Source organism: Macaca fascicularis, chromosome 12 (assembly GCF_037993035.2).
Source record: "Macaca fascicularis isolate 582-1 chromosome 12, T2T-MFA8v1.1".
Taxonomy (NCBI): Eukaryota; Metazoa; Chordata; class Mammalia; order Primates; family Cercopithecidae; genus Macaca; species Macaca fascicularis.
This window is the reverse complement of record NC_088386.1, coordinates 114,516,899-114,543,157: the sequence shown is the minus strand read 5'-3', so window position 1 is coordinate 114,543,157 and position 26,259 is coordinate 114,516,899. Positions and strand designations below refer to the sequence as shown.

The 26,259-nt window shown below is 44.1% G+C and overlaps 2 protein-coding genes and 1 non-coding gene across 14 annotated transcripts in view; 1 reads left to right on the top strand and 2 right to left on the bottom strand.

Moving 5' to 3' along the window:
- Positions 1–6,814, bottom strand: part of PLCD4 (phospholipase C delta 4) — a 29,928-nt gene extending 23,114 nt beyond the window's left edge. For all 5 annotated transcript variants that reach the window (XR_006691160.3, XM_015432794.4, XM_065526090.2 and 2 more), the window contains exon 1: positions 6,644–6,814. The gene's annotated coding sequence lies outside the window, so the exon portion shown is untranslated. The remainder of the gene's footprint in view (positions 1–6,643) is intronic.
- A 10,127-nt stretch (positions 6,815–16,941) lies between these two features.
- The window catches only part of CNOT9 (CCR4-NOT transcription complex subunit 9), a 30,919-nt gene continuing 21,601 nt past the window's right edge, over positions 16,942–26,259 (bottom strand). For 3 of the 8 annotated variants that reach the window (XM_065526100.2, XM_015432083.4, XM_045367713.3), the window contains 3 exons: positions 21,318–21,416; positions 21,012–21,103; positions 16,942–19,265 (listed from right to left, as the gene is read on the bottom strand). In XM_065526100.2, coding sequence (XP_065382172.1) covers positions 19,097–19,265; positions 21,012–21,103; positions 21,318–21,416 — 360 coding nt within the window. In that variant the 3' untranslated portion in view covers positions 16,942–19,096. Of the gene's footprint in view, positions 19,851–21,011; positions 21,104–21,317; positions 21,417–26,259 lie in introns of all 8 variants that reach the window. The other 5 variants (XM_074010148.1, XM_074010150.1, XM_074010147.1 and 2 more) reach the window with 2 other exon arrangements.
- Positions 24,354–24,460, top strand: LOC123568107 (U6 spliceosomal RNA). Its single transcript, XR_006691335.1, has one exon. It is a non-coding gene; the product is annotated as a U6 spliceosomal RNA (small nuclear RNA).

Genomic DNA, 26,259 nt, shown 5'->3' with positions numbered 1-26,259 from the left:
AAACCAGTTAGGGCCGGGCGCGGTGGCTCACGCCTGTAATCTCAGCACTTTGGGAGGCCGAGGCGGGTGGATCACAAGGTCAGGAGATCGAGACCATCCTGGGTAACACGGTGAAACCCCGTCTCCACTAAAAATACAAAAAATTAGGCAGGCGTGGTGGCGGGCGCCTGTAGTCCCAGGTACTCGGGAGGCTGAGGCAGGAGAATTGCTTGAACCTGGGAGGTGGAGGTTGCAGTGAGCTGAGATCATGCCACTGCACTCCAGCCTGGGTGACAGAGCAAGACTCTGTCTCAAAAAAAAGAAAAAGAAAAAAGAAAAAGAAAAAAAAGATATATGCTGTGAAATATAGAACCTGGTTAAGTTGTCCTAGTAGCTGACAACAAACTTCCCTTGAAAAGGACTAGAAAATTTGATTGTGGCCACGCTGATTCTAGTTATGCCCCTATAGAAATATTCAATTCTTGGTTGGGCACAGTGGCTCAGACTGTAATCCCAGCACTTTGAGAGGTTGAAGAGGGAGGATTGCTTGGGCCCAGAAGTTCAAGACCAGCATGGACAACATAGTGAGACCTCCATCTCTACAAAGAATTTTTAAAAATTAGCCAAGTGTGGTGGTATACACCTGTGGTCCCAGCTACTTGGGAGGCTGAGGTGGGAGGCTCGCTTGAGTCCAGGAGGTTGAGGCTGCAGTGAGCTGAGATTACACCACGGAGCTCCAGCCTGGGCGACAGAGCAAGACTGTCTCAAAAAAAACAAAAACCAAAAACCAAAATTCTTGACCAGGTCATGCTGAAACTGACAAATCTCATAAAATGTAAAGCTCTATGCTTTTGTGTAAGCAAATAACCTACATTTGAATAGAAATATGTTGTGTGTTTCTTTTTTTAAAAGGGTATCACTACCTGAAAAATGTTATGTTCCTTTTTTTTTCTTTTTTCTTTTTTTTGAGACAGAGTTTTGCTCTTATTGCCCAGGCTGGAGTGCAATGGCACAATCTTGGCTCGTTGCAACCTCCACCTCCCGGGTTCAAGCGACTCTCCTGCCTCAGCCTCCTAAGTAGCTGGGATTACAGGTGCCCATCACCACACCCAGCTAATTTTTTATATCTTTAATAGAGATGGGGTTTCACCATGTTGGCCAGGCTGGTCTCAAACACCTGACCTCAGGTGATCTGCCCGCCTTGACCTCCCAAAGTGCTGGAATGACATGCACGAGCCACCTTGCCCAGCCATGTTCCTTAATTTAAAAGTTTAAATTTTTTTTTTTTTTTTTTTTTGAGACGGAGTCTAGCTCTGTTGCCCAGGCTGGAGTGCAGTGGCCGGATCTCAGCTCACTGCAAGCCCCGCCTCCCGGGTTCACGCCATTCTCCTGCCTCAGCCTCCCGAGTAGCTAGGAGTACAGGCGCCCGCCACCTCGCCCGGCTAATTTTTTTTGTATTTTAGTAGAGACGGGGTTTCACCGTGTTAGCCAGGATGGTCTCGATCTCCTGAACTCGTGATCCGCCCGTCTCGGCCTCCCAAAGTGCTGGGATTACAGGCTTGAGCCACCGCGCCCGGCCTAAAAGTTTAAAATTTTGACAGTGGTGCACATCTTAAAAGAACTTTAAAAATTGGTAAAGCAACCATTCAGTTAGTGTTCCATTAAAACATCATGCAGTTAGTTCAACTCTCTATATTTTACAGATGAAAAATCAGAAGTCCAGAAATGTGATGTGATTTGCCTGAGGTCACACAGTCTATTAGTGCCCACTCTCTTTTGTGGGAAGACCCTATAAAGTCACCTAGTAGTGACTAAGCCTTCAGGGAGAATGTGGGGGGTCACTAAAAATATAGCTTCCCTGAGCACAAGACCTGGAGAAGAAGACTTTCTTTTTTATGTTTTTGAGACAGAGTCTTGCTCTGTTGCCAGGCCGGAGTGCAATGACACCATCTCAGCTCACTGCAACCTCCGCCTCCCAGGTTCAAGCAATTCTCCTGCCTCAGCTTCCTGAGTAGCTGGGATTACAGGTGTGTGCCACCATGCCTGGCTAATTTTTGTATTTTAAGTAGAGACGGAGTTTTGCCATGTTGGCCAGGCTGGTCTCCAACTCCTGATCTCAGGTGATCCGCCCACCTTGGCCTCCCCAAGTGCTGTTATAGGCATGAGCCACTGCGCCCTGCCTAGAGAAACCTTTCTAAATGTGTGGTAATGTACAGGTATCCAGAGTGAGAGGGGAAGGTTCAGAAGAAGTCTTTCAGGAAACAATTTCAGGAAGAAAAGATTTTGCTGGCTTAGGATGAATGTGTGTGCCCGAAGGAGACCAGAAGAAACCTCTGATTGGACAAAGGGACCCAAAGTGTTTCCTGAGAGCCAGAAAATCATCTCTGCTTTTCTGAGTGGGGACAGAGTTTGGAATCTGAGGCTTACGGAAGCTATGTGAAGACTGAAGTAGAAAGTAACAGATCTGGCCGGAGGAGATGGCTCATGCCTGTAATCCCAGCACTTTGGGAGGCTGAGGCAGGTGGATCACGAGGTCAAGAGATTGAGACCATCTGGCCAACATGGTGAAACCCTGTCTCTACTAAAAATACAAAAATTAGCTGGGTGTGGTGGCTACTAGGGAGGTTAAGGCAGGAGAATCACTTGAATCCGGGAGGCAGAGGTAGAAGTGAGCCAAGATCGCGCCACTGCACTCTAGCCTGGCGACAGAGCGAGACTACGTCTCAAAAAAAAAAAAAAAAAAAAAAAAAAAAAAAAAAAAAGAAAAAGAAAAGAAAAAAGAGAAAAAAGAAAAGAAAGCAACAGACTTCTCTTAAATTTCTTAGGTCCAGCAGGGTGCAGTGGCTCACGCCTGTAATCCCAGCACTTTGGGAGGCTGAGGCGGGTGGATCACTTGAGGTCAGGAGTTTGAGACCAGCCTCACCAACATAGTGAAACCCCATCTCTACTAAAAATACAAAAACTAGCCGGCCATGGTGGTGCACACCTGTAATCCCAGCTACTCATGAGGCTGAGGCAGGAGAATCACTTGAACCCAGGAGGCGGAGGTTGCAGTGAGCTGAGATTGCACCACTATACTCCAGCCTGGGCGATGGAGTGAGGCTCTGTCTCAAAAACAACAACAACAACAAAAATTTCTTAGGTTCTCAGACTCTAGGAGAGTGAATTGGCCTGGGGCTGAAGTCTAACCTCTTTTGCCAATATCCTGGCTTATCTCCTCTCTGAATTTTAGCTCCCACCTCTGGGACATAGGGACTCTAGGATGCGGTGAACTTTGGGACTGCAAGAAGATGGCATTTCCTTCCCTTATGCCTGTGTCCAGGAGCCTCACAATGATGTCCTGAAACATGGGAAGTCTGAGAACAGAGCCCAAGTGCCTGAACACTCTTACTTTGGAGACTTCCTCCACTCAAACCTGCCTTAGAAAATTATTTTTTCCTCCTTTGTCCAATTCTTCTAACCCCAAAGCTTGGCCTTGTTCTTCCAATCCTTCTCCCATTCATGAATCACTATTTTAAACCTGTATTCACATGACTGACATGTGGTCATAAGAGGGCCAGTTTCAAATCAGGGAGCCATAGAGGGTCAGAGCTGGACTTCATTTTATAGAAAAGGAGCCTGAGGACTAGAAAGGTTAGGTGAACTAAAAATAATTAGTGCCAGAGTCACTTAGTGAGTGACAGAACTGGAATTAGAACCAACGTCTCTGGCTGGGCACAGTGGCTCACATCTGTAATCCCAGCACTTTGGGAGGCCGAGGTGGGCAGATCACGTAAGGCCAGGAGTTCAAGACCAGCCTGACCAACATGGTGAAACCCCATCTCTACTAAAAATACAAAAATTAGGCCGGGCGCGGTGGCTCGCGCCTGTAATCCCAGCACTTTGGGAGGCCGAGACGGGTGGATCACGAGGTCGGGAGATCGAGACCACCCTGGCTAACACGGTGAAACCCCGCTTTACTAAAAATACAAAAATTAGCCGGGTGCGGTGGCGGGCACCTGTAGTCCCGGCTACTCGGGAGGCTGAGGCAGGAGAATGGCATAAACGGGGGAGGCGGAGCTTGCAGTGAGTGGAGATCGGGCCACTGCACTCTAGCCTGGGCGACAGAGCGAGACTCCATCTCAAAAAAAAAAAAAAAAAAAAAATTAGCTAGGAGTGGTGGTGCACACCTATAATCCCAGCTACTTGGGAGGCTGAGGCAGGAGAATTGCTTGAACCCGGGAGGCGGAGGTTGCAGTGAGCTGAGATGGCACCATTGCACTTCAGCCTGGGCAACAAAAGTGAAACTTGGTCTTGGGCAGGAGAAAAAAAAAAAAAAGAACAGAGGTCTCCATACAATCAGCTCAAGGATCTTACAATGACTCTGCTCTTAGAAAGGGCCTTCTCTAGAAAGCAGGTTGAAGCAAGGCTAGGAATCAATAAGGGACATAGATATTTTGTCTCTCCTCTCCATCATTTTCTGTTCCCTCTGTACTCTGAATAGACTTGCTTTTCTTTGGTCTCATTTTCTTGCTTTATTTCTGTTTATTCATTTTTTTTTGAGATGGAGTGTCACTCTGTTGCCCAGGCTGGAGTGCAGTGGCATGATACTGGCTTACTGCAACCTCTGCCTCCTGGGTTCAAGTGATTCTCCTGCCTCAGCCTCCTGAGTAGCTGGGATTACAGGTGTGTGATGCCACGCCCAGTTAATATTTTTATTTTTAGTAGAGATGGGGTTTCACTATGTTGGCCAGGCTGGTCTCAAACTCCTGACCTCAGATGATCCACCCATCTCAGCCTCCCCAAGTGCTGGGGTTACAGGGGTGACCCACCGTGCCCAGCCTCTTTCATCTCATTTTCTTTCCTTTTCCCATCCCATGCCTGACCTGGTCCTTTTCCTTTCTTCCCAGTTCACTATAAAAATAATTTTTTAAATTTATTATTTGTTTTGTATGGAGATGGGGTCTCCCTTTGTAGCCCTAGTTTCAAAATCCTGGCCTCAAGCAATCCTCCTGCCTGGGCTTCCCAAAGTGCTGGGATTACAGACATGAGCCGTTATGCCCAGCCCCATCCCCACCTCACTCTCTCTCCTAATCCTTTCTCTGTCTTCCTATTTGCTCACCTAGGTCAGTCTCTCCTCTTTTCTTCCTTCTCCTCATCCCTTCTCCCCATCACCTCTTCCAGTTGGTTCCCTCTTTTGACTCCACTAATTCCCAATGGCTCTGATTCTCATCTCCTTTGAGATTATGGTCCAGAAGGGAGGACACGTGGGTTCAGAACTCAGTAGCATGCATGTCCCTCTGCTCAGCCTCGCTTTTCTCTGTATCCTAGGAGATTGACCAAACAAACTGCCCAGACAATGTGAGTTAGAACCTAGGTGTTCTAGGTCTTGCTGTTTCCTCTGGTGTCTAATGGTAGAATGGGAAGGATGCCCACAGCTGATGCAGGTGCAGTGAGAAGAGAAGGAACAAAGGGTTTGGGAGTCAGGGCACTGGGAAAAACACAGAGGGTGACGTCTGAGAATAAGAAAGGTTGGTCTTAAATATTAACTCCTAGACGCGTATATGGAGATCTTCAACAATACAGTAATTACCTCTCTAATACAGATATGAAAATAGAGACACAAAATGAGGTGGGAAGTAGCCCAGAGCTGCAGAGCATGATTTGGTCCTCAATTTCTAAGAGACTTCATGTCATTTAGAGATGTACTTTGGCAGAGTTACCAATGGCACCAAGGAGATTACAGTGGGATTCAGGGTGTCTCAGTTCTCTCTGAGGGGTAAGAAAAAAGATAATCATTTTGTCCACTCCCTTGCTTCTGGGAAGGATTATACCTAACCTGGTTCATATAGAGGACAAAATGGCTCTGGTCACAGGTCATAGAATGTTAGAGCTTGAAGGTTCTTTTATAACACATCTAATCTAGACATTCCCAGCTACATCAATAGCCTCTGGAATGTCTTAAAATTGAGATTCCTTAGCCCTACCCAAAAATCTACCAGATCAGAGTTTCCCAGGGTGGGGCTCAATAATATATTTATTTTTAACAGGTACACTTAGTACACAGGCAAGTCTGGGAAACCCTAAACTCTCTCCTATCACAGATCTGGAAGTTGTGGTTCCAGGTCCCGTAGCTAGTTAATGGCACAGGCAGAACTAGAAGTAGGTTTTCTTACCAACATAGCACTCTGGTGCACTAAGAAACTGCCTGGCCCATTGAATAGGCAAAGAACAAGTTCCTTAGGTAACTTTCCAAGGGACTTCCATAACTCTCCCTATTACCAGGGATCTCTGATTCCCCATGGTTCTTGGCCAATCCCTATTTTGCAACCCTCAACAATCTGTTAATAAATCTATGCTAAAGCTTAGCTACTCCAATTTTTTCTTCCCTTATTGGGGGTGGGGCTCACCTCAGTAGTGGCTAGGGTTGGCACTCCTGGCCCTGCATAAGCTGAGAGGTACCTCATATAAAGGGTGACTGATACAGCCAGGAGGAAGGCTGTAAGGATCAAGGAGGATAAGCTAGAGAGAACCAGGAGTTGGGAGCCCTGTAGAGCTGTTGGGATGAGGAAAGGAGTGTAGGGTGCAATTTAACCAGGGTGGATAAGCATCTAGAGGGCAGAGGCAGGGACTCAGGGAAGACAGAGCTTGGAGCAGAGGCTAATCAGAGCTTCCAGACCCTTACCGTGGGCAGGAGAGCAGAATAGCAGTCCTGTGTTTCCTGTGTCTGTGAGCTGTGCTTCCCGAGCTCTGCGATGCTGTGGGATCAGGAACCCCAGTCTGGCTCCTTTTCTCTTTTGCTCCCCTTGCACTGGCTTGTTTCCTCCCTCTTCTACAGCAGCTGGCTGCTGTGACTGGTGAGTTATAGCCAGAGGGAAGCAGTAAGAAGGGGAGAGGTGTGAGCTCTCTCCAGTCCAGCCCATCCAACTCTTAAAGGCCCAGGACACTGGTCAATGTGAGGGAGTAGTGGGGGTGGGGTGGGGAGAGAAGGATTAAGGGCACCACATCTTCAGGGAGGAGCCTGGCTGCCCTTCATCTTGATGCCAGCCCTCATTGACCCCAATCCCGCAGTAGCTCTCAAAGTGAAGGGAGTGTCCTCAGTTGCAGTGCTCTGTGAATCACTGCTTTTCATTCTGGTTCCCGCATGTAATACGGCTGTCTTTGCCCTTATTTAATCTGGCTCCTTTCCAGAGTGTCTGTTTCCACTGGCCTGCTCCTGTATCTCTGAATCCTGCCTGCAGGGCATTCACTCTAGCTCTGTCGCACAGGGAAAGAAAGAAATAAGATGGGAAAAGAGGAAGATGAGGAGAAGGGGAGGACAGGAATGATGACAGAGTGTAGAGGGACAGAGAGGTTAGAATCTATGTATATTTTAGGCACTCATTAAATATTGAAAGAATGCATAGATGAATGTGTGAAACAATTCTTTTTTTTTTTTTTAACATCCATTCATTCCTCCTATAAGCATTTGTTCAGCACCTCCGGGTTATAGGTCATAGCTCTCAGAATGGAGGTAGCACTTTCAGGACATACATGCATGTTTATAAAGATGTGTGCCGAGATGAAGCATAGGCTCAGAGGGGAACTGTGTGAAATGGTGTAATTTTAAGTGTGCTGTGGTCTGGCTGCCTATCATAGTTCCCACAAGCATCCCTCAACTGCCTAATATTTTACCATTAGTGATTATAGTTACATTTTTTAGTCCCATTAAAATAAAATCCTCCTAAGTGATTACTATAAAAGTCAGGCTAGTGGTTACTGTTGGGAGGGGGAGGAATTGTGATGAGACAGGACACAGAGCTGGCTTCTGGCATAGCTAGCTAAACTGTATTTCTAGTTCTAAGTGCTAACAAGGGTCTTCACTTCATAATTTATTAAGCTATATATTCTTTTGATATAGTTTTCTATATGTTTTTAAATTTATTTTTTAAGATCTCATTTAAAATATATATCTGTGTTAATTTTTGAAGGCTTAATTATTTTAATTTTTTCTTTTTCTTTTTTTTTTTTTGAGATAAGAGTCTCGCCGTTGCCCAGGCTGGAGTGCAATGGCGTGATCTCGGCTTAGTGCAACCTCCACCTCCCGGGTTCAAGCGATTCTCTTGTCTCAGCCTCCCGAGTAGCTGGGATTACAGGCACACACCACCACCCCCGGCTACTTTTTTTTTTTTGTATTTTAGTAGAGATGGGGTTTCACCGTGTTGTCCAGGCTGGTCTCGAGCTCCTGAGCTCAGGCAATCCACTTGCCTCGGCCTCCCAAAGTGCTAGGATTACAGGCGTAAGCCACTGCACCTGGCCGATTTTAAATAATTTTTTAAAAATTCAATCCCAAGGTCAAAGTAGATTTTAAATAATTTATACCTAGGTCGGGTTGTCTATATTCTTTACTGAGAGCAGGTTTTGATAGAAGAGTAGTAGTATGAAGGAAGGGGAGGCATTAAGAGGGAGGCCATTTGTGGGGAACAGGAAGATTGGGGGGCATCATAGTTTAAACTGTGCTGATTTCAGATTTGACTTAATAGGGGCGTTTTACATGCTTGTCTTGCTATCCCATTTCTACTTCCCCAACATGGCCAGCTTATTTTTCCAAGCCTCACCTTCACAGTCCACACTCCTCTTCTACACCCCCAGATTATGTATTATCTTTCTGAATCACTATTTGCATCAACTTAATGCTGCCTAACCTCCTTCCCTCCTGGGTGATCTGTGAGGGGTGTTATCACTCATAGTGGATTTTCTGGGAGAGTCCAGATCTCAAATATTCTGTTTCAATGTTTTCATGAACACAACAGTATTCTTCAGCCCATATGTTCTGATTTTTGGGGCAGGGACTTGGAGATTTTCACAAAGTTAGTATGGTTCCAGAGTGCCAAGGCATGCCCACTGCAGGACTCTCATGACACAGAGGGAGGGAGCAGACAGACAGGGCCCCCGGCACAGTAAATGTCCATCTGGTATGGTTATTCCTATTTCCACCGTGATCTTGGCTGGCCCTTCCCCCACTGCTGTCTATTATTAACAGATCCAGAAACCTGATCAGGGCAGTAGCAGCAGAGGGACTTTCTGGGAACCATGCCCAGGAAAAGCCTGGAAGCCCTAAACTGAAATGAAGCAGCAGCTGGCAAAGAGGAAGACCTAAACATGGTACTCTCGCCCTGCCACCCAGGCCTGCCTAGACCCTCTTCCTGACAGCCAGAGCAGATGCCACCCAATTAAATATCTCCACTTGTCAGGACACTCAGGCTGGAAAGTGTGACATCAGTTCCCCAGATTATCCAACCAAACTACTCAAACTTCTGAAATAAAGCCCAACTCCTTCCTGATCAAAAACGCAACTCAAAATAGTAAATTTCATTTAAAAATCATCAATATAAGGCCAGGCACAGTGGCTCACACCTGTAATTCCAGCACTTCGGGAGGCCAAGGTGGGAGGATTGCTTGAGTCCAGGAGTTTCAGACCAGCCAGGGCAACATAGCAAGACTCTGCCTCTTAAAAAAAAAAATCAAGGCCGGACACGGTGGCTCACGCCCGTAATCCCAGAACTTTGGGAGGCCGAGGTGGGCAGATCATGAGGTCAGGAGTTAGAGACCAGCCTGACCAACATGGTGAAACCTGATCTCAGCTAAATATATAAAAATCAGCCAGGTGTGATGGCATGCGCCTGTAATCCCAGCTACTCAGGAGGAGGCTGAGGCAGGAGAATCGAACCCAGGAGGCAGAGGTTGCAGTGAGCCGAGATTGCAACACTGCACTCCAGCCTGGGCAACAGAGCAAGACTCTGTCTCAAAAAAAAAAAAAAAAAAAAAAAGGACTGGGCACAGTGCCTGTAATCCCAGCACTTCAGGAGCCCAAGACAGGTTTATCACTTGAAGTCAGGAGTTTGAGACCAGCCTGGTCAACATGGTGAAACCCCGTCTCTACTAAAAATACAAAAATTAGCCAGGCATGGTGGTACACGCCTGTAATCCCAGCTACTCAGGAGGCTGAGGCAGGAGCATTGCTTGAACCTGGGAGGCGGAGGTTGCAGTGAGCTGAGACGGCGTCATTGCACTCCAGCCTGGGTGACAGAGCGAGATTGTGTCTCAAAAAAAAAAAAAAAAAAAATCAATATGAGATCACCTGTAGAATTAAAAGCTAGGATATAGAACTTCAAAAGACCAGAGAATATACAAATATACATATCCATATATATATATATATATATATATATATAGCCACTCCTCCATTCTAACAAAATTTAAAAACAGAGTCCCAGTTCTGCTATTCAATTCATTAAGTTGGCATGGGGAGTAGGCAACAAGGTGGTATTTAAAAACCCAGAGAAAAAGAGGATGGAAAGTAGAATGAAAAATACAAATAGTATTTTACACCAGGAGACAAAACTTTCAGAAAAGGTCATAAAACAAAATATAAGTATGTGCTATTGGTAAAAGTCATGTCTACAAGCCGGGCATGGTGGCTCATGCCTGTAATACCAACACTTTGGGAGGCCAAGGCAGGCAGATCACTTGAGGCCAGGAGTTCAAGACCAGCCTGGCCAGCATTGTGAAACCCCATATCTACTAAAAATAAAAAAACAGCCCGGCATCGTAGTGCATCCCTGTAATGCCAGCTACTCTGGAGGCTGAGGCAGGAGAATCACTTGAACACAGGAGGCAGAGGTTGCAGTGAGCCAAGTTTGTGCCACTGCCACTGCACTCCAGCCTGGGTGACAGAGCAAGACTTCGCCTTTAAAAAAAAAGAGTCTCAGAGGGAGCGGGGAGGGATAGCATTAGGAGATATACCTAATGTAAATGACGGGTTAATGGGTTCAGCACACCAACATGGCACATGTATACATATGTAACAAACCTGCACGTTGTGCACATGTACCCTAGAACTTAAAGTATAATAATAATAATAATAAAAGAGTCTCATCTACAAAAATGTGTTATTAAAAAAAAAGAAAAGGCCGGGCGCGGTGGATCACACCTGTAAACCCAGCACTTTGGGAGGCCGAGGAGGGCGGATCACTTGAGGTTGGGAGTTTGAGACCAGCCTGACCAACATGGAGAAACCCCGTCTCTACTAAAAAATATAAAAAAGTAGCCTGGCGTGGTGGCGCATGCCTCTAATCCCAGCTACTCGGAAGGCTGAGGCAAGAGAATTGCTTGAACCTGGGAGGCGGAGGTTGCGGTGAGCTGAGATCGCGCCACTGCACTCCAGCCTGGGCAATAAAAGTGAAACTCCGTCTCAGGAAAAAAGAAAAAACGTTCCAGCCTGGGCAACATAGCAAGACCTTGGCTCTACAAAAAAGTAAACAATTAGCTGGGCATGGTAGCACTCTCTTTTAGTCCCAGCTACGTGGGAGACTGAGGTGGAAGGATCACTTGAGCCCAGGAGGCAGAGGTTGTGGTTAGCCAAGATCATACCATTGCACTCCAGCCGAGGCAACAAGAGCAAAACTCTGCCTCAAAAAAAAAAAAAAAAAAAAAAGAATTGCTTGAACTCGCGAGGCAGAGGTTGCAGCGAGCTGAGATCATGCCACTGCAATCCAGCCGGTGTGACAGAGCAAGACTCTCAAAAAAAAAAAAAAAAAAAAAAGAAAGTTAGAACTCCAATTTTGTTCTTAAGATTGCCTTGGCCGCACACAGTGGCTCACGCCTACTATAATGGCAGCACTTTGGGAGCCCAGGAGTTTGAGACCAGCCTGGGCACACAGTAAGATTTTGTCTCTACAAAAAACAAAAATATGGCCGGACGCAGTGGCTTACGCGTATAATCCCAGCACTTTGGGAGGCCAAGGTGGGTAGATTACAAGGTCAGGAGTTCAAGACCAGCCTGGCCAAGATGGTGAAATCCCATCTCTACTAAAAATACAACAAAAAAATTAGCCAGGGATGGTGGCGGGTGCCTGTAATCCCAGCTACTCGGGAGGCTGAGGCAGAGAATTCTTGAACCCGGGAGGTAGAGGTTGCAGTGAGCTGAGATCACGCCACTGCAATCCAGCCTGGGCAACAGAGCAAGACTCTGTCTCTAAATAAATAAATAAATAAATAAATAATAAATTTTAAAAAATAAAAATAAAAATATTAGCTGGGTGTGGTGGTGCACACCTGTAGTCCCAGCTACTTGGGAGACGGAGGTGAAAGGATTGCTTGAGCCCAGGAGTTTGAGGCTGCAGTGAGCCATGATCACTCCACTGCACTCCAGCATGGGTGACAGAGACCCTGTCTCCAAAAAAAAAAAAAAAAATTGCCTTGGCTCTTCTGGCAAAATTTTAGAATCAGCTTACTAATTTTCAGAAAAATAAACCTGCTGGGATTTTACTTAGAACTGAATTTAACAAGCAGATCCATCTGAGAGAATTGGCATCCTCATAGTATTTTTAATATTATTTTCCAATCCATGGAGATGATATATTCCTTCAATTATATAGCTTTTTAATTTCTCTCCAGAATGTTTGTTTTCAATGTAAAGGTTCTGCACACCCTTTGATATATCTATTTCTAGCTACCAGATTTCTTATGCTTTATAAACTATTTTTGAAATTTTACTTTCTATTTATTGTTGTGTATGAAAACATATAATTGACTTTTTTTTGAGACAAAGTCACGCTCTGTTCCCGAAGCTGGAGTGCAGTGGCGAGATCTCGGCTCACTGCAACCTCCACCTCCGGGGTTCAAGTGATTCTTCTGCCTCAGCCTCCCAAGTAGCTGGGACTATAGGCACATGCCACCACACCCAGCTAATTTTTGTATTTTTGGTAGAGATGGGATTTCACTATTTTTTTTTTTTTTTTTTTTGAGACAGAGTCTCGCTCTGCCCAGGCTGGAGTGCGGTGGTGCGATCTCCGCTCACTGCAAGCTCCACCTCCCAGGTTCACACCATTCTCCTGCCTCAGCCTCCCCAGTAGCTGGGACTACAGGCACCCGCCACCACGCCTGGCTAATTTTTTGTATTTTTAGTAGAGACGGGGTTTCACCGTGTTAGCCAGGATGGTCTTGATCTCCTGACCTTGTGATCTGCCCGCCTCGGCCTCCCAAAGTGCTGGGATTATAGGCGTGAGCCACTGCACCTGGCAGGCTTTCACTATTTTGGCCAGGCTGGTCTTGAACTCCTGACCTTGTGATCCTCCCACCTTGGCCTCCCAAAGTGCTGGGATTACAGACATGAGCCACCGTGCCCGGCCATAACTGACTTTTTTTTTTGTATATTGACCTTATAGTCTGTGACCTTGCTAAATTCACTTATTAACATTATTATTATTATTATTTTTGAGACGGAGTCTCACTGTGTTGCCCAGGTTGGAGTGCAGTGGCGTGATCTCAGCTCACTGCAACCTCCCCCTCCCGGGTTCAAGCCTACCTCAGCCTCCTGAGTAGCTGGGATTACAGGCGCGTGCCACCATGTCTGGCTCATTTTTGTATTTTTAGTAGAGATGGGATTTCACCATGTTGGTCAGGCTGGTCTTGAACTCCTGACCTTGTGATCTGCCCGCCTCGGCCTCCCAAAGGAAGGGGATTACAGGTGTGAGCCACTGCGCCCGGCCTCACTTATTACTTTTTAGGGGTTTGTAGGTTATTTCAGATTATCTACGTACACAATCATATTAGCAAATACCAAGATTTCTTTTTTTTCCTTTAAAATATTTTTTTTTTACTGACTGATAAATGGAGGTGTGATAGTTGACAAATGTGTTTAATTCCTTGTCTCATAAAGAATATAATATTTTATTGAGAGGTTTACTGTAGAGAGTTTTTGTTGATTCCCCCCCCCCTTTTTTTTTTTGAGACAGAGTCTCACTCTGTCACCCAGGCTAGAGTGCAGTGGCACAATCTCGGCTCACTGCAACCTCCACCCCCCAGGTTCAAGCAGTTCTCCTGACTCAGCCATCCAAGTAGCTGAGGTTACAGGCACCCGCCACCACGCCTGGCTAATTTTTGTATTTTTAGTAGAGATGGGGTTTCACCATGTTGGCCAGGCTGGTCTCAAACTCCTCAGGTGATCTGCCCGCCTCGGCCTCCCAAAGTGTTGGGATTACAGGCGTGAGCCACTGCGCCCGGACTGTAGACCTCGTCTGTATCTATCTAGATGATTGTGTGACTTTTCTCCTTTTATGTTGATGTATGAATTGCTTTTTTTTTTTTTTTTAGATAGAGTCTCACTCTTGCATAGGCTGGAGTGCATTGGCATGATCTTAGCTCACTGTAACCTCTGCCTCCCCGGTTCAAGCGATTCTCCTGCCTCAACCTCCCGAGTAGCTGAAATTACAGGCATGCACGACCACACCCAGCTAATTTTTGTGTTTTTAGTAGAAACAGGTTTTCACCACGTTGGCCAGGCTGGTCTCAAACTCCTGGCCTCAAGTGATCCACCCATTTTGGCCTCCCAAAGTGCTGGGATTACAGGCGTGAGCCATCACACCTGGCGATTGATTTTCAAGTTTTGAATCACTCTTCTATTTTTGCAATAAACCCGTTAGATCTAATGCATTATCATTTTTATATATTGATAGATCTAGTATGTCTGGGAATCTTATATCTACATTCATGGGAGAGGTTGGTCCCTGGTTTTCCTTTCTTGTAATGTTCTTAACCAGTTTTGTTGTCTAGGTTATGCTGCTTCAAAAGTGAATGGGGGCCGGGCGCCTGTAGCTACACGGGAGGCTGAGGCAGGAGAATGGCGTGAACCTGGGAGGCGGAGCTTGCAGTGAGTTGAGATCTCCCCACTGCCCTCCAGCCTGGGTGACAGAGCGAGACTCCGTCTCAAAAAAAACAAAAGTGAATTGGAATTTATTCCCCTTTTCTGGAACTTTGTATTAGATTACTGGCTTTGGTGTTTCTTCTTTTGCAATGTGTGAATTTAAGGTTATATATTTCTTTTCTTTTTCTTAGACAGTCTCACTCTATCACCCAGGCTGGAGTGCAGTAGTGCCATCTTGGTTCACGGCAACCTCTGTCTCCTGGGTTCAAGTGATTCTTAATCCTTAGCCTTCCAAGTAGCTGGGATTACAGATTACACTGCCATGCCCGGCTAATTTTTGTATTTTTAGTAGAGATAGGGTTTTGCCATGTTGGCCAGACTGGTCTTGAACTCCTGGCTTTGAGTAATGCACCCACCTCAGCCTTCCAAAGTGCTGGGATTACGGGTGTGAGCCACCACACCCTGCCGAGGTTATGTATTTTTTACTCACGGCACCCTTGAACTCCTGGGCTCAAGCAATCCTCTTGCCTCAGCCTCCCAAGAGCTGGGAGTACAGGAGAGCACCACCACACTCAGCTTTTATTTATGTATTTAAAAAAATGGGGTCGGCTGGGCGCGGTGGCTCATGTCTGCAATCCCGGCATTTTGGGAGGCCAAGGTGGGCAGATCACTTGAAGTCAGGAGACCAGCCTGGCCCACATGGTGAAACTCCGTCTCTACTAAGAAAATACAAAAATTAGGTGGGTGTGGTGGCGTGTGCCTGTAATCCCAACTACTTAGGAGACTGAAGCAGGAGAATCACTTGAACCCAGGAGGCTTTGGTTCCAGTGAGCGGAGATCACACCACTGCACTCCAGCCTGGGTAATAGAGACTCTTCCTTAAAAACAAAAACATATATATGTATAGATATAGATATATATTTTTTTCTAGTTTCCTTTGCGATTTTCTTGACCCACGGGTTATTTAGAATTATACTGCCTAAGTTTCAAACAGCTAGGGACTTTCTAGTTCTTTTTCCTAGCTTACTCTCACTGTGGTCAGAGAATATTGTATTAAATTTTTTGAAAACTTTTTGAGGCTTGATGGTCCAGCTATGATCAGTTTTGATAAATGCTTAGGTGTAATTAAAAAGAATATGTATGCTATTGGTTAAGAGTGCAAGTGTTCTCTGAATGTCAATTAAGCCAGGTATGTTAACTGTGTTATTTAAATTTTCTGCTTGTTGGCCAGGCACAGTGGCTCATGCCTGCAATCCCAGCACTTTGGGAGGCAGAGGCTGGTGGATCACCATAGGCCAGGAGTTCGAGACCAGCCTGGCCAACACGGCAAAACCCTGTCTCTACTAAGAATACAAAAATTAGCAGGATGTGGAGGAGGGTGGCTGTAATCCCAGCTACCCAGGAGGCTGAGGCAGGAGAATTGCTTAAACCTGGGAGGCAGAGGTTGCAGTAAGCTGAGAGCGTGCCATTGCACTCCAGCCTGGGTATTAAGAGCAAAACTCCGTTTCCCAAAAACAAAACAAACCAACGCATTTTCTGCTTGTTATATCTGCTTTTGAAATAAACATATCAAAATATTTTCCCAAAAATTAAATTCCATAATGTATCAGGAAAGAAAAATATTTTATTCTATGGTTTCCTATTCCAAATTTTTTCTTTGGGTTTTTGAAAGCAACAACTTTGTATATCCCCCATTTCCTAGCCTTTAAGCAGCAGGAACAGTGAGCAGAGGAATAACATGTAGTTAGTAAGGAAGGCATGCTCTGAAGGCTACCAATGCTGTTCCTGTTCCACCAAAGAAACAGCCACAGGCCCTCTAAGGCCCTTGAAAAAAGAACGTGGAAGCGTAGGTCAGCTGTGTCCCACTGAGAGCCAGGCATGGAAACAATCCTGGAGATGTGCTCCAAGCCCTGAACTTGAGGAAATGAACATCAAAGTTCATGATAAGGTGTTTCAAGCATTACCTTGTCACTGTGGAAGTCTCTCCCTACACTGGCACTAAGTTCTGGCCAATATGGCCAGGAGTGAAGTTCTGTCCCAGTAAAAGATACTTTCATCAGGCAAGGGGCATCATCCCCCTCCCAGCCTCCCAAATAGCTTTTGTACCTCAGATGGAGTCTCCCCAAAAACATGTTCACAAAAGAACCACCACTGCCATCTTGGTAGGGCTGTGTGTGTGTGTGTGTGTTGTGTAGGTGGATAGAGGGTAGAAGCAGGCATGACAAGGATCACCTGACCAAAGTGCCTAGTTACCCATATACTGACAGAATAAAATCTCCAGTGTAAAGGAAAAATTATTTTTACAAAAACAGAAGCATGTTTTATTTCAATCCTGTTGAGGGAGAGGGATGGGAAAACACAAAATAAGGGGAGGGGTCTCTTTATATAATACACACATCAGGATCAACTACAATGAATAATATCCATTCCACCCCTCCCCCACCAACTCCTATGTGGGTTCCAAGGCCAGCTGAGAATAGATGGGACAAGAATTAAGACACTTTGGCACAGTAACATGGCCAATGCACCGAAAGATGGAGAGAAGAGAATTTCCCAGGGAGCAAGGCCCTGGGCCTCAGCTGCTTCCCCAGTGGAGGGGGAATGAGAAAACTTTGGCTCAGCAGGAAGGCGGTTGTCAAAAATCAGGGTTACCTTAACTGGACTCTCCAGACTCTATTCAGACTACAGACTAGAGTCAAGATGTGTATCCAGTCCATTCTGTTCTCTGCTTTCTCTAAGATCACTTCTCTTCAGGCTTGCGATTATTGAGGGTTTGCCTGCTTCTCCTCTTCATCTTGGAAGGCAGGGGGAGTAAGTGCTTATTCTGCCCTTCTTATATCTAGGCGACTTAATTACTATTTTCTTGGCTCTAAAAAGACAGAAGCCAACTAACAAGTCCGGCTCTCTTTGTGAAAGTCGGCTTGAAGGAGCCCTTGTGTTGGCAAAACTGCCTCCGCAAATTTTTTTTTTTTTTTTTTGAGCCTGCCCCTTATAGACCCTCCCCAGACTTGTTCAGACACCTCAGTTGTGTGAGATGTGGGCAGAAAAGACTTGGTCCCTCTCCAGAGTTGGATTAAGCAATCCCATCTTTGATTGGAGATGGGGATGAGAAAGTAGGTGCTAGCAGGGGAAAGGACTGGGGAAAGCAAGGCAGTTTACACTTGGCTGCAGATTCAAGCCTATGGATTGTGAAGAGCCATCTAAGCTCCAGAGAAGAGGAAATCTCTGATACGGTAAGAACAAGTGAATATTTTAGCGGCAACCCTGTATTCCCATAGACCAAAAGAGAATGTGTCAAAAAAAAAAAAAAAAAAAAAAAAAAAGACTGAGTGAGCAGAATCCAGCCCTCCATCTTCAACCATCTTCAATTTGAATAAAATTAACTCATACGGCTAATACTGCTCAAGTATAATCACGAAGACAGATGGAGCTGCTGAAATTCACACTAAAACAAAGAATAGGATCAAGTGGATTGTCACCTTAATCCCAAGCACCTCCCTTTTAGAGTTATCGAGAAAGTATCTTTGAAAACTTGGATTGAATGTGAGGTCCACCACCGCCCCTTGTCCCTCAATACAATACCCTTCCAAGACAGCCTGATGAATTAAGACATCTGTTTTAATAGAAGGGAAGTTTTAAAAAGGGAAAGCACGGAGATTTGGGAAAACTAGCAGCTAAAGCCAGAAACAAGGTTAAGGTCCTTGTGGCATTCCAGACTGGAAGTAGAATGGGAGAAGGGAAACAGGTGGTAGGTTCCTGCTGTCCTTTGGCTTTACATCTTTTCCCTGCCCTCCCATTTCTCCCAACAGCTTGATGCAGCTATTGGCCTGCCAGAGGGGATGTAATGCCCAGACCAACTTTTTATTGAGCTTATGCAGCTAACAGACTTGTAAACAGTGCCAATTGACAAAGTTTTGCTGAATATTACAGCTTGTGCCCACTAAACACACCTCTCTCTGAGATTAAAAACAAAAAAACCAAAGTAAACAAATACTGAGAGAGAATGAAGAGACACATCTTGAGTCTTCCAGGAAGGCAAAATAAAAAACGCCACATGGCTTGGTCCCAGGCGTTCACCATGCCTAGAGTGCTGCTGCTATCACCACTGTCTCCCCTCCCTGCCAGTGGCTAGGTAGAGGTAGGGGAGAAGGGTCATCTTGGACATGCTGCAAATACAGCATTTGCTGGTGTTGACACCCTCCTGGGGCTGTGGTGGCAGACTGCTGTGTCAGGAGCCCATTTCCTGGGAGTAGCAGAGGGAGCCCAGGTCCTCAAGACGGCCTGAGATGGCAGCCCATGCACCTCAGCAGGGGTACCTTGCCCCTTTTCTCCAGTATGGTTCAGCATTGAGGTTGTCTATTCCCAGTCGGTGATAAAACCTGAGCTGTTTTTCTCATAGGTTCCCCCTCCTTTCCCCAATTTGGGGGAGTAGTGGGAGGGAACAGGGAAGGATCACTGAGGGGGCAGGGGGATACCCCTGGGATCGGTGACCTGGCCCTCTTGCAGGTTCTTCACCAGTTGTGCAAGCCAGCGTTTCGTGGTGGTGTCATCTTTTAGCACCTGGGCGAAGGTTGTGTCTTTCAGCTGGTCAGGGAGGCACTGCCTGAGTGCTTCACGTGCCCTACATCAGAAACAAACAAACCAACCAGGGAGACCAACAAATAAACCCACATTTTGTGGACAGGGAAGAGCCCCCTTCTTAGACATAAATATTTAGTATACCGTGAATCTATGGCTCCTTAAGACGCCATTAAAATTCTCTAAAGCTGTATTAGGCATAGGCTCACAGATCTCCAAAATCTGTATCCACAAACATTTTCTGAATGATGCCCCAATGTAGAATTTCATGAAAAAGCAAAATTAAAAGCTTCAATAGTTTACTTCCATTCAAACAGCTTTCTGATTTATTACAGTAAATACTGTCAAAATACTCATGTTAGAAATATATGGATTATGGCAAATAAAATATTTCAAAAATCAGTACATTAACAAGGATATAATCAAGATTATGATAACTTAATGAATTTTAATTCTATACTAAGTTATCAATTTGTGTCTTTACAGAAATTGCTTCAGTTTTATGGTTAAAAACCTTAATAAGAGATGAGCAGTGAAAACAAAACTATGGTAGCAGCATTATCAGATGAACTTTTAAACGTTTCATTTTCTTTGAAAAGATGACCAGCAGAAAGTCAAATCTGAAAACCTAAAAAAGGTAAATGTTAACTATTTATAGAGCTATTTTAAACAAAGTTATAGTTTTGCACTCAGACTAGTTTTCTTTAGAAACTAGTCTGACTAGTTTTTTAAACAGACTAGAATTTTAAACAGACACATTTTTAAACTTTGGTGAAAACAAGAACCACTGAAGAACAGGATAAAATGGTCAACAAACAGGTAGGGCTTGAATAAACTCAGTGGCAGGAGACCGAGTTCACATTAAATCAAATCAAGCTAGCTCTGCTCCCAAGAACACAGAAATCGCTCCATTATGTGGTTTAGCAGAATATGAGCAAGTTGCTTTCAGCATGAATTATGGATTTACAAAGCAAAAGGTCAAACATTTCTAAAATGCATTATATCTACAATGTATGATTTCTGGCAGAAAGATTATGAACATAAGCAGATAAAATAATTAGCTCAAGAAACTTATAGGAATCAAGGAGAGAACTGGAAATAGAATTCAAGAGCCCTCTGGGCTGTGTTCCTTTTTAAGAGATCTCTGAAAATATACTTCTCTTTCTGACCACATAGAGTAGCAACAGAAAATTCAAACAACAGGAGTAATGCATTATAAGGTTTCCCTTGGAATCGCCTAGACTCTCTGGAATTTCACAGTAGGATTGAGAGTTACAGTGAGAAGATGAAACTCTGATGGCTATTAAAATTCAGCATTTCAGATTTTTTTTTTTTTTTTTTTGAGACGGAGTCTCGCTCTGTCTCCCAAGCTAGAGTGCAGTGGCCCGATCTCAGCTCACTATAACCTTTGCCTCCCGGCTTCAAGCGATTCTCCTGCCTCAGCCTCCCGAGTAGCTGGGACTACAGGCATCCGCCACCACTCCTGGCTAATTTTTTTTTGTATTTTTAGTAGAGACGGGGTTTCACCATATTGGCCAGGCTGGTCTCGAACTCCTGACCTTGTGATCCGCCTGCCTCGGCCTCCCAAAGTGCTGGGATTACAGGTGTGAGCCACCACGCCTGGCCAGCATTTCAGATTTTAAAAGGAATTTAAGTTCTGTCTCAGACAAATTAAATGTAGTTATATCCCTACTTCCCTGTCCTAAAGACACAGGAGCTATGCCATGAGATTGGGAAACTGTTCAGCAGAGTATTTCCCTAAAGTCCTATACATCCTATCAGTGTTTACCTGGGGTTATCTGAAAGCCGAAGGTAACATCTCACTACATGCTTCAGCAGACGGGCAGAAGGCTCTTTGGATAGCTGCAGGACCATCTTACCCTGTTTCCCCCAAAATAAGGGGAGGGGTTGGAAAAAAACACACAAAACACAAAAAAATTCTAATTGACATCAGAGATCAGATAGTCCAAGAATCATAAAAGGTTCCAAAATTGTTATTTCTAGTCAGAAGACTGAAGTTGTTCAGTGCCAGTTATAAAGAGATTAAGCTGTGTGATGAGACGTAGTTGTAAAGGGGATAGATGAAAGAACTCACCAAGATCATGGCAACATGGGAGAAACGCTCATACGTCTGACATATATAAGCCAAACCAGTGTCATCTAACAAGATCTTCTGGAGGATGAATGTGGCAACCTGAAGCAAAACAAAATCGAAGAGTTTATGAAGTTGCTCAGATTTAATCTTCTCATTGTCTACTCATTTTCCCAAGCATGACTATCAGTCAGAAAATTGAGCAAGCAGGGATCCTTGTGTATTATGTACAACTTATCATATATGTATAGTACAAAGAATAATAAATATTATCATATTGAACATTACTTTGTACCAGTGTTTTTTTCTAGAGGCTTTACATGCTTTATCTTATTTTTATAATAAATCAATGAGGTAGGTACCATTATTATTCTCATTTTACATACAAGGGTAGGTTCTGCGTAATAATCAAATTCTTAAAAATCAGGAGACCTTCTCATTTATAGAGTACCTACTATGTGCCAGGTATAACTGTTAATCAATAATACACCAGGTTAAGGTCCCAAGTGACAAAGTTACTGTGGCAGAGCTGAGATCCAAGCCTCATTTGAATATCTAAGGCTCTTCTCTTTTCCATAAGCCAAGATGATTTATTTAGCTATGCCTCATCTCTTCCAGATGAAGTAAGGCCTTTCTTTTTTTTCTAGATGGAGTCTTACTCTGTCACCCAAACTGGAGTGCAGTGGCTCCATCTCAGCTCACTGCAACCTCTGCCACCCTAGTTCAACTGATTCTCCTGCCTCAGCCTCCTGAGTAGCTAGGATTACAGGCTCTTGCCACTGTGCCTGGTTAATTTTGGTACTTTTAGTAGAGACGGGGTTTCACCATCTTGGCCAGGGCTGGGCTTGAATCCCTTGACCTTGTGATCCACCTGCCTCGGCCTACCAACGTGCTGGGATTACAGGCGTAAGCCACTGCACTTGGCCAAGGTAAGGCCTTTCTTGTTCTTAAAAGATCTTGAAGAAGTAAGATTTTAAAGTTCCTCTTTGAAGATTATTCTAACAGCAATAAAACATATCCTGGCTGTGAAGCTTATACGTGGCCTCAATTTTTCCCTCAACTTAAGCTCATTAAGTCTTACATAGAAGAGATATTACATTAGTTTAATTCAAATCAGACAATCACGATAATGATACTCTTTCTTAGCTGCTCATCAAAATGAATTGTGGAATTATTTTACTATTTTATTGAGGTTATAACACTGTAGTAGGCTGAATAATGGCTCTCAAAGATATCCAGGCCCTAATCACCAAACTCTGCAAATGTTACCTTAAATGAACAATGGGACTTTGCAGATGTGATTAACTTAAGGATCTTGAGATGGGGGATTATCCCAGTTTATCTAAGTAGGCCTTAAATGTAATCATGAAGTGTCCTTAAAATCGACGTAGAGAAGGCCAGGCAAAGTGGCCCATGCTGGTAATCTCAGCACTTTGGGAGGCCAAGGTGGGAGGACTGCTTGAGGCCAGGAGTTCAAGGATGCAGTGAGTTATGATCATGCCACTGCACTCCAGTCTGGGCGACAGAGAAAACACCATCTCTTAAAAAAAAAAAAAAAAGAGAGAGAGAGAGATGTAGAGAGATTTTACCACAAAGGAGAAAGCAATGTGACAAGCAGAGAGAGATCTGAACATGCCACACCACTGGCTCTGAAGATGGAGGGGGCCATAATCCAGGGAATGCAAGAAATGCAGTTCTAGAAGCTGGAAAAGGCAAAGAAAAGACTCTCCTCTATATCCTCCAGAGAAAGCATGACCCCTGATACAATGACTTTAGAATGGTGAAACTCATTTATAACTTGTGACTTTCAAAACTATAAAACAGTAAACTTGCATTGTTTTAAGCCACTAAGCTTCTAGCTTGTGGTAATTTGTTACAGCAGCAGGTTATATAGGAACCTAATATAAACATATACACAGTAAAGTGTGTTAAGTACACTAATCTTAAGTGTTTCTTGAATTTTTACCTATGTACACATTATGTACTATAACCAGATTAAAATACAGAATATTGTATAAAATACAGAATATTTGGGAGGTGGAGGCAGGCGGATTGCCTGAGTTTAGGAGTTCAAGGCTAGCATGGGCTACATGGCGAAACCCCATCTCTACTAAAAATACAAAAAATTAGCTGGGTATGGTGGTGCGTGCCTGTTAGTCCCAGCTACTCAGGAGGCTGAGGCACAAGAATTGCTTGAACCCGGGAGGCGGAGGTTGCAGTGAGCTGAGATCACTCCACTTCACTCCAGCCTGGGTGACAAAGTGAGACTCTATCTCAAAAAAAAAAAAGAAAAGAAAAAGAAAAAAGTATTTCTACCAACTCATGATTCCAGCATTCCCTTGTACCTTTCCCCAGTCAATGTCCTTCCCTCAGAGATAACCACAAATCCAACTTATTGCCAGTAATTGGCTTTGCTTGTTCTTGAACTTCACATAATCAACATACAGTATGAATTCCCATGTGTCTGGCTTCTTTTGTTCAGCAATGCCTTTGAGAGTCATCCATATATTGTATATTTAAAATAAAAAGTTTAAAAATAGCCAGGTATAGGGATGTGTGCCAGTATCACAGCTACCTACTCAAGAGAGGGAAGTGGGAAGACTGCTTGAGTCCCGGAGTTCAAGGCTATAGTGTGCCATGATCATGCCTGTGAATAGCTACTGCATTCCAGTCTGGGCAAAATAGTGAAACCTCGTCTCTTTAAAAACAATAAATTGGCCAGGCACAATGGCTCATGCTTGTATTCCTAGTACTATGGCAAAAGGCAGGAAGATCCTTTGAGCCCAGGTGTTTAAGAGTAGCCCAGGCAACACAGGGAGACCTTGTCTCTACAAAAAATAAAAATAATTAGCTGAGTGTGGTGGAGCAGGCATGTGGTCCCAGCTACTTGTGAAGCTGAGGTGGGAGGATCACTGAATCTGGGAGGTCGAGGCTGCAGTGAGCCATGCCTCTGTACTCCAGCCTGGGTGACAGAGAGAGAGAGAGAGAGAGATCCTGTCTCAAAATGAATAAATAATTTAATTAAAAATTAAAAAACCAGTGCTCGCTTAGACAGCACATATACTAAAATTGGAACAACACAGAGAAGATTAGTGTGGCCCCTGTGCGAAGATAATACACAAATTCATAAAGCATTCCATATACATATTTTTAAAAGTAAAAAAAAACAAAAAAATCATTATATCCGCTTACACCCAACTCAAGAATATTTATTAGACTAAAAAAGTAATTTAATGTGACAAGGCACATTTTAGAGCAGAAGTTGAATACTACCAAAAATAGTCAGCAATATGGAAAAGAAACCTTGAAAAAAAATCAAATAATATGAAATTTAAAAATTGAAAGTGATTAGAGAAAAAAATACGAAAGACAGATAATAGAGCATAACATGTTGCTGAACCAAGAGGCTTGAACAAATAAAAGAGAAAAATATACAAATTAACAAAAAAGACACAAGTAATATGCTCTTTCAGAAAAAAATTGAGGCTGGGTGCAGTGGCTCACGCCTGTAATCCCAGCACTTTGGGAGGCTGAGATGGGTGGATCATCTGAGGTTAGGAGTTCAAGACCGGCCTGGCCAACATGGTGAAACCCAATCTCTGTTAAAAATACAAAAAAAAAAAAAAAAAAAAAAATTAGCCGAGTGGTGGTGTGTGTCTGTAGTCCCAGCTATGTGGGAGGCTGAGGCAGAAGAACTGCTTGAACCTGAGAGGTGGAGGTTGCAGTGAGTTGAGATTATATCACTCTGTCTCAAACAACAACAACAACAACAACAAAAACAAAAACAAATTGGCCCGGTGCAGTGGCTCACGACTGTAATCCCAGCACTTTGGAAGGCTGAGGTGGACGGATCACCTGAGGTCAGGAGTTCAACACCAGCCTGGTTAATATGGTGAAATCCCATATCTACTAAAAATACAAATATTAGCAGGGCGTAGTGGCATATGCCTGTAGTGCCAGCTACTTGGGAGGCTGAGGCAGGAGAATCGCTTGAACTTGGGAGGCGGAGGTTGCAATGAGCTGAGATTACATCACTGCACTCCAGCCTGGGTGACACAGCGAGACTCCGTCTCAGAGGAAAAAGAAAAAAGATACATGATTATCAAATGAACTTTAAAAATAATAAAAGACACTTGCAGGTAACCGCGCAAAAAAGTAAGTTCACCTAAAAAAGGAAAGAATTAGGCTGACCCTGAGACTTCTCTGCAATATTCAACGTTAGAAGACAAAAGGACTATGGCAATAGAGGTCTGAGACAGAACAATGAGGTAAGAATTCTGTACCTTGTCATGCTGTCATTCACGGTTAAAGTACATAGTAAGCAGAAGCTCAAGTACATATAATTGATTATGTCTTTAAAAAAAGTCTGGTTGGCCAGGCGCGGTGGCTCAAGCCTGTAATCCCAGCACTTTGGGAGGCCGAGACGGGAGGATCACGAGGTCAGGAGATCGAGACCATCCTGGCTAACACGATGAAACCCCATCTCTACTAAAAAATACAAAAAAATAGCCGGGCGAGGTGGCAGTCGCCTATAGTCCCAGCTACTTGGGAGGCTGAGGCAGGAGAATGGCGTAAACCTGGGAGGTGGAGCTTGCAGTGAGCTGATATTCGGCCACTGCACTCCAGCCTGGGCGACAGAGCGAGACTCCGTCTCAAAAAAAAAAAAAAAAAAAAAGTCTGGTTACAGAAGGAGCAGGATTGAAATTTTAAAATTAAAAAAATTAAACTGTAATAATGTACTTAGAATTTACCTGTGGAGTGAGATATGGGTTTGGAGAAAAGAAATTTAGTGTTTAACTTGATTTTCCTCTGAATGGTTTGGGTTTTCCAATAATTGTTTTATAACAATTTTTATTCAAAAGAGAAAAAATATTCATACAAATTTCAAAAGCTTGAAGACAGAAAATGATTCCAGAACCATAAGGAAGCAGCTCAAGAGTCAACA